Source organism: Schistocerca piceifrons, chromosome 8, assembly GCF_021461385.2.
Source record: "Schistocerca piceifrons isolate TAMUIC-IGC-003096 chromosome 8, iqSchPice1.1, whole genome shotgun sequence".
In the NCBI taxonomy this organism is placed as follows: Eukaryota; Metazoa; Arthropoda; class Insecta; order Orthoptera; family Acrididae; genus Schistocerca; species Schistocerca piceifrons.
Window position 1 is genome coordinate 81466250 of NC_060145.1, and position 13506 is coordinate 81479755.

Here is a 13506-nt window from a genome sequence, read left to right on the forward strand (position 1 = left end):
TTGATTCCATAGAAAAAAACAAATGTGTTGCTGTGGAGTGGATATGTTTGAGTTGCCCTTGTGGATATGTACACTATGTGATCAAAAGTATCAGGACACCTGGCTGAAAATGACTTAAAAGTTCATGGCACCCTCCATCGGTAATGCTGGAATTCGATATGCTGTTGGCCCACCCTTAGCCTTGATGACAACTACCACTCTCGCAGGCATACATTCAGTCAGGTGCTGGAAGGTTTCTTGGGGAATGGCAACCCATTCTTGACAGAGCCCTACACTGAGGAGAGGCTATATCGATGTCTGTCCGTGAGGCCTGGCATGAAGTCGGCGCTCCAAAACATCCCAGAGGTTTTCCATAGGATTCAGGTCAGGACTGTTTGCAGGCCAGTCCATTACAGGGATGTTATTGTCGTGTAACCACTCTGCCAAAGGCCGTACATTATGAACAGGTGCTCGACCATGTTGAAAGATACAATCGCCCTCCCCAAATTGCTCTTCAACAGTGGGAAGCAAGGTGGTGCTTCAAACATCAGTGTAGGCTTGTGCTGTGATAGTCCACACAAAAGAACAAGGGGTGCAAGCCCCCCCCATGAAAAAAATGACCACAGAATAACACCAATGCCTCCGAATTTTACTGTTGGCACTACGCATGCTGGCAGATGACGTTCACCGGGCATTCGCCATACCCACACCCTGCCGTCGGATCACCACATTGTGTACTGTTATTCGTCACTCCACACAACGTTTTTCCACTGTTCAGTCGTCCAATGTTTACACTCCTTACACCGAGCGAGTCATCATTTGGCATTTACCAGCATGATGTGTGGCTTATGGGCAGCCGCTGGATCATGAAATCCAAGTTTTCTCACATCCCGCCTAACTGTCAGAGTACTTGCAGTGGATCCTGATGCAGTTTGGAATTCCTGTGTGATGGTCTGGATGTATGTCTGCCTATTACACATTATGACCCTCTTCAACTGTCGGTCTGTCAGTCAACAGACGAGGTCGGCCTGTATGCTTTTGTGCTGTATGTGTCCCTTCACGTTTCCACTTCACTATCAAATTGGGAACAGTGGATCTAGGGATGTTTAGCAGTGTGGAAATCTCGCATACAAATGTATGACACAAGTGACACCCAATCACCTGACCATGCTCGAAGTCTTTGAGTTCCGCAGAGCACCCCATTCTGCTCTCTCATGATGTCTAATGACTACTGAGGTCGCTGATATGGGGTACTTGTCAGTAGGTAGCAGCACAATGCACCTAACATATGTTTTTGGGGGTGACTGGATACTTTTGATCTCATAGTGTATGTAAGAACATTCATTAAAATAGAACAAAGAGTGGTAGCTCACTAGCTAGTGATGATGTCTTTTATGGTTTGTCATGGCATTTCTATGCATTGCTGTCAGCAGCAGGAGCAGCAGCCTTTTGACATCCACTGCCAGAGAAAGTACTCTTCTACACCCTCCTAGCTACATGGTAATTGTCAGGATGCATCTTTTAGTTGAGCATTGAGTGCCCCTGAGTTTTCAAGACATGTTTACACTATTTTACTTGTAAATCATTTTAGTCATATTGTAAAATTGATTTTAAAGACTGCTTTGAGACTTGCTAGAATTCCTATATATGTTATTTAAATTTGTGTACTACAGGAGCAGAATAGACATCGTTTGTGCCTATCCCATTTACTCTCCCCTGCACCAGTTCCAAAGATCTGAACTGAAGGCTCTCTTTAGGACTGCTGAAGATACGTTTGTGATATGGGATCTACTTACCTGTTTCCTTTCGATTCCGAGTTTCTCATGTTCGTGATTCAGTCAAGTATAAGTTGTAGGATTGATGTTTATGTTCTGCAGCATATTAACATAAGTTGAGTCAATATCTTGTCTTTCATGAATGCCAGATGAAGTGGTAATTCAGGCTCTTTGTTCTCTTCTGTAATTATGTCCTCAACTTTTAAGTGGTCCAGCACTCAATATGTTGTTCTACGTGGTTGGACCTGGATAGATATGCACATAAAAGTGCTCGCTTCCAGGATGAGGAGGCATGCCGGCCTTGGTTCGTATCCATCTGATGTACTGATGACGATGGCCAGTGTGCCACTTGGCTGTTTTCATGCGTGGCATATAGGATGCAGTTTTAGGAGGTTTCCTAGCTCCCACTAGAGGAATACCAGGCAGGTACCCATGTCCTGCTATGCAAACATTTAGAAAACTCTTCTCATAACTTGCTCATAGGATCTATTCAAGATGCCAGCAGATGGGGTACCCTGATTCTGTGTGGGGAGGGGGAGGGTGTGAGTACGAGACTGGTGACCTAAGATGTTTAGCTTCTCTACGCAGTCTATGTGGTTGGTGATAATTTTACAGAATGTCTTGAACACTGTAGAAATGGCTTATAGGTCTACAGTTCTCTGCCCCCCTCCTCCCCTTTTCTACCAGCCTTCCACCCCCATCCCCCCTGAAGTCGTTCTTTATTGTGAAAGATAATTATTACACCATTAGTCCAGTTTTGGGGAAATGTCTCCATTCACAGACACTGTGTAAATGATTTTGGAAGTTTGTGTGGTTTTATGTTGCCTCTAACTTTTCTTATTACTGCTCAAATAGCTTCATTTCAGGCACTTCAGTCCTATCTTGAATACCTTTACACACTTCATCAGGTATTACACCTGGAGAGTCGTTATTTTTTTATTCATCTTTTGAACTAGTCAAACAGTTGTCTTGAAATGCTTCTAAAATTTTCTCCCTGTTATTATCTGTGCCAACTGCCATTCTAACTGGTATCTGCCTAATGAAAATTTCCTGTTTCTTCTTGTCTTTCTTTCATTGTTTTCAATTGTTCCTCTTATCAAATATTCATTGTACCATCTTACATCCTTCCTAATACATTTTTGTGTACTTTAGTGTAATTCAGCAATATTATATTAAGTGTAGTTGCTAATCATCACATAGCGGAGATGCTGTGTTGTAGACGAGCACAACAAAAAGACTGTCGGAAAGAGTGCTTTTGGCCATTGAAGCCTTCTTCGAAATCTCTCTCTCACGCACACGCACACGCACACGCACACGCACACTCGTGCAAACACAACTCATACACATACATGACCACAGTCTCTGGCAGCTGAAGCCAGCAACTCAGCATCTCTGTTATATGGTGGGAACATGACCATCCCAAAATGTATTTTCCTGTGCTTGGCAGGAGCAGTTAATAAATGGCTAAAAATATGCCAAGCTGTCGCAAAATAAATTATTATATAGAAGATGCGTAGAAATATTCAAAATTTCCAGTAAAAACATCATAAAAAGCTGTAGCCCATTATCACTTTATTCACCAAGGACCACAGTTAACATCTATGTTCTCTTCTGTTCTTCTTTCTTTTTTTCAGGGGTGTTTTCATATTTGTAGATCATCGGCTCGATGACGATCGATTTGGCTTTAGGAAAGATAAAGGCAGTTCTGACACTGCGATTGATAATGGAATCAAAACTGAAGAGAAACCAAGACATGTTCATAGGATTTGTTGATCTGGAAAAAGCAATTGACAATGTAAAATTGTACAAGATGGTTGAAATTCAGAGAAAATAGGGGTAAGCTATAGGGAAAGATGGGGTAATATACAATATGTACAAGAACCAAGAGGGAACAAGAAGACTGGAAGACCAAGAACAAAAGTGCTTGGATTAAAAAGGGTGTGAAGACAGGGATGTAGTCTTTTGGCACTGGTGTTAAACTAATATATTGAAGAAGCAGTGATGAAAATAAAAGAAAAGATCAAGAATGGAAGAAAAATTTAGGTTGTAAGGATATCAGTGATAAGATTCACTGATGGCATTGCTATCCTGTGTGAAAGCAAAGAAGAATAACAGGATGTGTTAAATGGAATGAAAATTCTAATGAGGACAGAATTCGATTTGAAAGTAAATCGAAACAAGTCAAAAGTATTGAAATGTAACAGAAATGAGAACAACAAGAAACTTGAACACAAGAATTCCTGATCGTGAAGTAGACGTGATTAAGGAATTCTGCTACCTAGGCAGCAAAATAACTGATGATGGATGGAGCAAAGAGGACATAAAAAGCATATTAGCACTGGCAAAAAGGCACTCCTGTCCAAGAGATGTCTACTAGTATTTAACATAGGTCTTAATTTGAGGAAGAAATTTCTGAGCATGTAAGTTTGGAGTACGGCATTGTATGATAGTGAAACGTGGGAAAACTGGAACAGAAGAGAGTCAAAGTATTTGAGATGTGGTGCTGCAGAAGAATGTTGAAAATTAGGTGGACTGATAAGGTGAGGAAAGAGGAAGTTCTCCGTAGAATTGGCAAGGAAAGGAATATATGGAAAACACTGACAAGAAGAAGAGACAGGATGATAGATCTGTTACAATATCAGGAAATAACCTCCACAGTACTGGAGGGAGCAGTGGAGGGTAAAATCTGTAGAGGAAGACAGTGATGGGAGTACATCCAGAAAATAATTGAGGACATAGATTGTAATTGTTACTCTGAGATGAAAAGGTTGGCACAAGAGAATAATTTGTGGTGGGCCATGTCAAATCAGTCAGAAGACTGATGGTTAAAAAAAATCGTCACAGAAGCCTTTCATTTACATTTTGTTGGAATATCAGCAGGTATTTTCACAGAATTCTGTATGATTTGAAATTCTGGTGTAAAAATAATGAAAATTCCTGGTTGGAGCAGTACCTAAAATAAGGGAAAGGCAACTACCCACTTGTAGCAGATTGATGCATGACACAGTAATGTTTACTCTCTCTCTCATGGCCATGGCAAGAGTATTTAGCAGTGTGTTATTCTCAATGTTCCATTCATATTTACAATTTTAGCATTTGACGAATGTAAGGACTTATGAGTGTGCAAAGCTGGTTTAGGAAGAGACTTGGACATTTTCCTACTCTCGAGGTATGAAGTAAGGAGATTGGCCAGTCAGTTATCTGAGTATGCTTGACCAGTTAATGGAAATAAAAGCTTTACTTACATAGTTTTTGAGTGTCAGAAAAAGAAGACAACTGAACCAAAATTTGGAATTCAGTACTAATGCTTTACAGAAAAGGCAGTTCATGGAATTCAATCAGTTTGAATGTATTTGTGAGTTAAATACTATCAAAAAGAAAGTTTTATTTTTGTAATAACGATTGAAGTGTTTCAGGAATTCCTTTCAGTTAATTTCTCTATTGTGAAATAATGCTGAACGATTGATAGTCACAATTAACATAACTTTTTGTTGTCACTTGAAGGAATTCCTTTATGTAATGCTATCTGTTGTTTTAGTGTGTTGTTCTGCTTATGTATAGTAGCTAAATTTTCAGGTTGGAGGCATTGAAGACTTGGATATTATAGAAAATGATAGCACAGTAGATGAAGACAGTGCAGATACTACCTCCTGTGCAATCACTGATGCATCACCACCAACTCAGGAATCTCTGCATCCTGATTGCGTGGTCCCAAAAGAACCACAGGTGCTTAATGCAGTGCTGCTGACTCCAGGAATAGCTGTATCTTCTGGCCAGTCACCCAGGATGCAACTGGTGCAAAGGATGAAGCTGACAACAGCAAGTGATGTGTCTGTTGCCTCAAATCTGAGACCGAAAGGTGCAGTGCAGTTGCAGCAGCCCATCGTGTGGTCTGGTGCAGCAGGCACAGCGCTGACACCAGCACGAGTGGTTAGAATTGCTCCCAAAGTATCTCCTGCAGTTACCAAAGTCAAGTGAGTCTTCCTTTTTAGTCACTTTGATATATTTTGTGTGTGTGTGTGTGTGTGTGTGTGTGTGTGTGTGTGTGTGTGTAGAAATGTAGCACATGTCAGCAAACACATAGGTGTTACCTTTGCTCCCATGTGCTTGTGTGGAATATGAGAGGCAGATAATTTTAGTTAAATGTTTCCTGAAGTGTTAGCAGAATACTCAGTACTGTATCTTTGTATTAACAGGATCATTGTTCTGAATGTTTTCGTTGCAGTTAGTGTGTTACACGGTACATTAATTCATTAAGTACCATTATTGTTTCCCCCTTTCTTATTCCATGTGGATATGGCATGCAGGGAGAGTGCCTGGCGGTAAGCTTGCATATGGGTTTAAATTTCTCTTTACCTTCATGGTCCTTCTGCAAAATACATTTAGGGGAAGTTTATGTTGCTTAATATTTCTTGAATATGTGCTTCTGGAACTTTATCAGAGAACTTTTCTGCAGTTTGTAACATCTTTCTTGTGGCTTATGCCACTGGAGTTAGATGAGCATCTTCGTGATTTTCTTGTGCTTGCTAAATGTTTTAGGCACAGTCAACCTTCAGGCATCAGTTTTCTGTTGATCTTCCTGCATTTTTTTGTGTTGTCACTTGCTGTGTACAACAGCATCATCTTCGAATAGCTTCACTGGAAAGTAATGGCCCTATACCTCTCCCTTTTTGTATGCATGACTAATTAAATTTTTAACAGTTTCTCCTTATTAAAACTTATCTCATAAGTTTTATCTTGTAGAATGTATATCTTCTAGGACCACTGCCTGCTGCCTTCTGGATCTCATTGACAAACAGTGCAACCAGAGTTTCATAAGTTTGCTGTTTATGGAATGCTTCTTGATTCATACAGAGATATTCTCAATGAACTGTCTTGAAAACTGGAATGACCTGTGACTTCTTCCAGTCTCATGGAATGCTTTGTTGTTCCAGTGACTTAAAGTAAACTGTTGCAGTAAGGAGAGCAAGTTAACTTCATGAAATCATACAGGTATACCTTCACGTATAGTGACATCCCTTTGATTCCATAACTTTCTTTTCGATGCCCACTTATCTCAGTGTCCACCAATTCAGCATTTGGTGACAGGTGAAAGGAAAGGCCATAGTACAATCTTTCTCAGCAAAACAGTCAAGCATTTTGGCATTCTCTCCATTATTCGTAATGATCTCTAAGTGATTGGATAGATAATTTTATCCCTTTCATTTAATTTACATTAATGCCAAAATATCTACCATTCAGCAGGTGTGTGGGATTTTACTTTTGGTTTCATTGAATGCTGCTTTCCTACAGCTTTTGTTTGTGAACAAGGCTTTGGTCTCATGTAAAACTGTATGAAGCTCTCTTTGTTTTTGCCACAACTTGATGGCATGATAATTGAACCATTGTGGTGCACCTCAATCTCAATCAGTTGTACTAAGCATGTGCTGTTGAAAGGAGTATTGGACAATTCTCTTGATTTTATGCTTTGATACTCCACATTTTTGGATCCAGAGATGATTCTTTCATATTGTCCTTGGAGGTAATCTGTTACTTGCTGCACATAGGTAGCAGAAATACTTCTCTACCTTACTAAAAACTCCAATTAAAATTTTGAGGTCCTGCTACTTACAAAAATTTCATGCTCGGAAAACCTGTTATTGATGCTATTATTTAAAATGTTACTTTCACATTTCATTTGACATGTGTTAAAGGGTAATATGCATTAAAAAGAACCAAGTCTCAAGGTTTATTTTTCGTATATAGTCCTGTGATAGATTAAAAATTTAATGGTAATAATGAGAGAGAAAACAATTACCCTAAAAAAGAAAAGTGAGAGTTGAATTCTTGAGCAATTTCATATGCAACAGGCTTTTGTATGGAAAAGTCTGAAGCTTTCTGTCATGCAGAGAGATATGTTGCAATTGATGCAGTATCAGCTTTTTTCTTCTCTCTGTGCTTTGCCAGTAAATTGCCTCAAGTTCTCAGAGCAAATCCCGGAAACCTATGTTGAATGTTGCTTCATCATGAGATTCATCTGTAAGAAAGGTGAGCTTAAGAAGAATAAAACATACCTAAACTTTAATCACAGTTGCAGCATCTGTAGCAACAATATTAGTGACAAAAATTGTAGCAGACCACAGCTTATCTGATTATGAATTCCTTGAGACTGTTCTCACTCAGATATTTTAACCCCCCAACTCAGAATCATTGAATTCTTCCTCTTGTGCTTCCAAAATTTCTTACTCACTTATTAAATATGACATACTTGCAGCAGAACAACAAAAACCTGCAAAACCTGATGAATATATGCATGTAGTTCATGACAAATTTGAGCATTCGATGGCTCAGGCAGTCGTTACAGCAGCCCTTAGGTTTACTATTGCTTCTTTTGAAGTAATTGTAGAAATTGATAACGGAAGGCAGCACATGTCCAGGGATGTGTAGCAAGATGTCTGTACATTTTTCTTGTACAAAACCAGTCCGGTTTTTGAGTTACATACCTGGGTACGGCTTTTGAATACAGTGTTTTGGCCTTGGTCACCAGAGTGTAAACACATATAATACTTAATACCCTAAAAGCCTTGTTGCTATTTCCAGTGCTCTACATTCAAAGAAAAGAAAGTTTGGGTATGTTTTCACTATAAGATGTAAGACGCTGGTGTCAAGAGTAGTTTCTTTAATTACTGATGGTAATTGTGGTTAAAATAATTTGTGCACTATCAAGAGTCCACGTCCCTGGCACCTGTTCTAATTATGTGAGTCATGCACCCTGTATTCAGTACTGTACATTAATTTGACATTCTCAAGAAATTTACACATGGCAATGTCAGAGCTTTCTCAGAAGTGTTTGCCAGTGCAGCTTACCATGTCTGATCCGTACATTAACTTGAATTAGTTCACATTTAGAATATCTTCACTTGAGAGTAATATATATTATCACTGAGTTAATACATCACTGACCACTGGTGCCCTGCCTATCCTAGCAATTTCAGTTTCCTGTTGGGACCTAAGATGCTGCTGCAATTTAATTTTGGATTCAGCCAGATTTCTTTTCCTGCTTCTACAAGATCTTACCATGGACGTTACCGAAGTTAAGTAATAGTACATCCCCCATATCCCATGTTCAGGAATGGCTGAGGTGTGTGCTTTTTTTATTATTATTACACTACTGGCCATTAAAATTGCTACACCACGAAGATGACGTGCTACAGACGCGAAATTTAAACGACAGGAAGAAGATGCTGTGATATGCAAATGATTAGCTTTTCAGAGCATTCACACAAGGTTGTCGCCACCTACAACGTGCTGACATGAGGAAAGTATCCAACCGATTTCTCATACAAAAAACAGCAGTTGACCGGCGTTGCCTGGTGAAACGTTGTGATGCCTCGTGTAAGGAGGAGAAATGCGTACCATCACGTTTCCGACTTTAATAAGGGTCGGATTGTAGCCTATCGCGATTGAGGTTTATCATAGCGCGACATTGCTGCTCACGTTTGGCGAGATCCAATGACTGTTAGCAGAATATGGAATCGGTGGGTTCAGGAGGGTAATACGGAACGCCGTACTGGATCCCAACGGCCTCGTATGACTAGCAGTCGAGATGACAGGCATCTTATCCGCATGGCTGTAACGGATCGTGCAGCCACGTCTCGATCCCTGAGTCAACAGATGGGGACGTCCGCAAGACGATAACCATCTGCATGAACAGTTCAAGGGCGTTTGCAGCAGCATGGATATCAGCTCGGAGACCATGGCTGCGGTAACCTTTGCGCTGCATTACAGACAGGAGCGCCTGCGATGGTGTTCTCAACGACGAACCTGGGTGCGCGAATGGCAAAACGTCATTTTTTCGGATGAATCCAGGTTCTGTTTACAGCATCATGATGTTCGCACCAGGTTTGGCGACACCGTGGTGAACGCACATTGAAAGCGTGTAATCGTCATTGCCATACTGGTGTATCACCCGGCATAATGGTATGGGGTGCCATTGGTTACACGTCTCGGTCACCTCTTGTTTGCATTGACGGCACTTTGAACAGTGAACATTACATTTCAGATGTGTTACGACCCGTGTCTCTACCCTTCATTCGATCCCTGCGAAACCCTACATTTCAGCAGGATAATGCACGACCGCATGTTGCAGGTCCTGTACGGGCCTTTCTGAATACAGAAAATGTTCGACTGCTGCCCTGGCCAGCACATTTTCCAGATCTCTCAGCAGTTGAAAACGTCTGGTCAATGGTGACCGAGCAACTGGCTCGTCACAATACTCCAGTCACTACTCTTGATGAACTGTGGTATCGTGTTGAAGCTGCATGGGCAACTGTACCTGTACACGCCATCCAAGCTCTGTTTGGCTCAATGCCCAGGCGTATCAAGGCCGTTATTACGGCCAGAGGTGGTTGTTCTGGGTACTGATTTCTCAGGATCTATGGACCCAAATTGCGTGAAAATGTAATCACATGTCAGTTATAGTATAATATATTTGTCGAATGAACACCCGTTTATCATCTGCATTTCTTCTTGGTGTAGCAATTTTAATGGCCAGTAGTGTATATATATATTTTTTAATGATATCAATATAATAGAGGGAAACATTCCACGTGGGAAAAATTATATATAAAAAAAGATGAGGTGACTTACCAAACGAAAGTGCTGGCAGGTCGACCTGCCAGCGCTTTCGTTCGGTAAGTCACCTCATCTTTTTTTATATATATATTTTTTTAAGTCGTCAGTCTTCTGTCTCGTTTGATGTGACCCACCATTAATTCCTCTCCTGTGCCAGTCTCTTCATCTCAGAGCAGCACTTGCAACCTACATGCTCAATTATTTGCTGGAAGTATTCTGATCTCTGTCGTTCCTCATATTAAGGCCTATGTTTGATACTAGTAGAATTATCTTGGTCAGGAACGCCCTTTTTGCCAGTGTTAGTCTGCTTTTGATGCCCTCCTTGCTTTGTCCATCATTGGTTATTTTGGTGCCTTGGTAGCAGAATTCCTTAATTTCATGTACTTCATGACGATCAATCTCGCTGTTCTCATTTCTGCTACTTCTCATTACTGTCGTCTTTCTTCGATTTATTCTCACAAGGGAACCTTCCCATCGCACCCCCCTCAGATTTAGTTGTAAGTTGGGACAGTGGATAGACCTTGAAAAACTGAACACAGATCAATCGAGAAAACAGAAGCTGTGTGGAACTACAAAAAAATAAGGAAAATGTACAAACTGAGTAGTCCATGCGCAATATAGGCAACATCAAGGCTGAGGTGAGCTCAGGAGCGCCTTGGTCCTGTGGTTAGCGTGAGCAGGTGCGGAACGAGAGGTCCTTGGTTCAAATCTTCACTCCAGTGAAAAGTTTAATTTTTTATTTTCAGTTTATGTGACAAACTCTTATGTTTTCATCACTTTTTTGGGAGTGATTATCACATCCACAAGAAAACCGAAATCGGGTAAGGTAGAAGAATCTTTTTACCCGTTCACCAAGTGAACAAGTTAGTTGGGTCGACAACATATTCCTGTCATGTGACGCACATGCCGTCACCAGTGTCATATAGAATATATCAGACGCGTTTTCCTGTGGAGAAATCGGTTGACCTATGACCTTGCGATCAAATGTTTTCGGTTCCCATTGGAGAGGCACGTCCTTTCGTCTACTAATCGCACGGTTTACTGGTGTGGTCGAAAAACACAGACACTAAACTTACTACAGTAAACAGAAACGTCAATGAACGAACGGACAGATCATAACTTTGCGAAAATAAAGAAATTAAACTTTTCACTGGAGGGAAGACTTGAACCAAGGACCTGTCGTTCCGCAGCCACTCACGCTAACCACGGGACCACGGAGCTCCTGAGCTCACCTTACCCTTGATGTTGCATATCTTACGCATGGACTACTCCGTTTGTATATTTTGCTTATTTTTTCATAGTTCCACAGAACTTCTTCCTGTTTTCTCGATTGATCTGTGTTCAGTTTTTCAAGGCCTATCCAGTGTGCCAACTTATATCTAAATCTGAGGGGGGTGCGATGGGGAGGTTCCCTTGTCAGTCCATCTTCTGTATTAGTCTTTATTCCATTCAGCAAATCGAGTAATTCTTCTTTACTTTTCACTTAGGGTAGGAATGTCATTAGCAAATTGTATCATCATATCCTTTCACCTTGAGTTTTGATCCTTCTCCTGAACCTTTTATTTTGTTTCCACCCATTTTAATCAGAGCACTTCGTTCTTGGTTGTCCATTCTTATAGTTCCTTCTTGGCTCTTGTACGTATCGTGTATTAACTGTCTCTCCTTACAGCTTACCCATATTTATCTCAGAATTTTTGAACATCTTGCCCCAATTTTACATTGTCAGATGCTTTTCCCATGTCGACAAATCATATGAACATGTCCGTTTAGGCTTGCTTCCGTTATCAACGTCGGAATTGCCTCTCTGGTGCCTTTACTTTTCCTAAAGCCAAACTGATCGTCATCTAACACTTCCTCAGTTTTCTTCCCCATTCTTCTGTACTTATTCTTGACAGCAACTTGGATATGTGAGCTGTTAAGCTGACTGTGCGATAATTCTCACACATGTCATCTCTTACAGTCTTTGAAATTGTGTGGATGATATTTTTCCGAAAGTCAGATGGTATGTTGCCAGACATAAACATTCGATGCACAAACTTGAACAGTTGTTTTGTTACCACTTTCCCCAATGACTTTAGAAATTATGATGGAATGTTATCTGTCCCTTCTGCTTTATTTTATCTTAAGTCCTCCAAAGCTTTCGTAAATTCTGATTCTAATACTCGATACCATATGTCTTCTAAATTGACTCCTGTTTCTTCTTGTATCACATCAGACAAATCTTCACCCTCATAGAGGCCTTCAGTGTACTATTTCCACTTATTTGCTCTCTCCTCTGCATTTAACAGTGGAATTCTCATTGCACTCTTAATGTTACCTCCCTTGCTTTTAGTTTCACCGAAGGGTGTTTTGACTTTCGTGTATGCTTAGTCAGTCCTTCTGACAATCGTTTCTTTTTTGATTTCTTCACATTTTTCTTGCAGCCATTTTGTGTTAGCTTCCCAACACTTACTGTTTGTCATTTTTCAGTGACTTGTATTTCTGTTTTCCCGAGTTTCCTGGAACATTTTTGTGCTTCATTCTATTATCCATCAACTGAAGTATTTCTTCTGCTACCCCAGTCTCTTCACAGTTACCTTCTTTCTACCTATGTTTTTTTTTCCAACTTATGTGATTGCCATTTTTAGAGATGTCCAGTCCTCTTCAACTGTCTACTGAGCGATTACTTATTTCTGTATCTATAGCCTCAGAGAACTTAGTGTATCTCGCCATTCTTAGATAATTCTGTATGCCATTTCTTTGCATATTGATTCTTCCTGACTATTCTCTTAAACATAAGTCTACTCTTCATCACTACTAAATTGTGATTTGAGTATATATCTGCTGCTGGGTACGTCTTAAAATCTAGTATCTGATTTCTGAATCTCTGTCTGACCATGATGTGGTCTACCTGAAATCTTCCTGTATTACCTGGCCTTTTCCAAGTATTCCTCCTCCTCTTGTGATTCTTGAACAGAGTATTTGCTATTACTAGCTGAAATTTATTGCAGAACTGAATTAGTCCTTCTCCTCTCTCATTCCTTGTCCCAAGCCCATATTCTCCTGTAACTATTTCTTCTGGTCCTTCCCCTAAAACTGCATTCCAGTCCTCGATGACTATTGGATTTTCATCTCCCTTTTTGTACTTTATTACCCTTTC

At 40.3% G+C, this 13506-nt stretch overlaps 1 protein-coding gene across 1 annotated transcript in view; it reads left to right on the forward strand.

Annotated features, from left to right (window-relative positions):
- LOC124712086 overlaps window positions 1-13506 on the forward strand; it is a 143722-nt gene that overhangs the window by 29094 nt on the left and 101122 nt on the right. The window contains exon 8 of the mRNA XM_047242383.1: window positions 5331-5728. Within this exon, the coding sequence (XP_047098339.1) occupies window positions 5331-5728 (398 nt within the window). The remainder of the gene's footprint in view (window positions 1-5330; window positions 5729-13506) is intronic.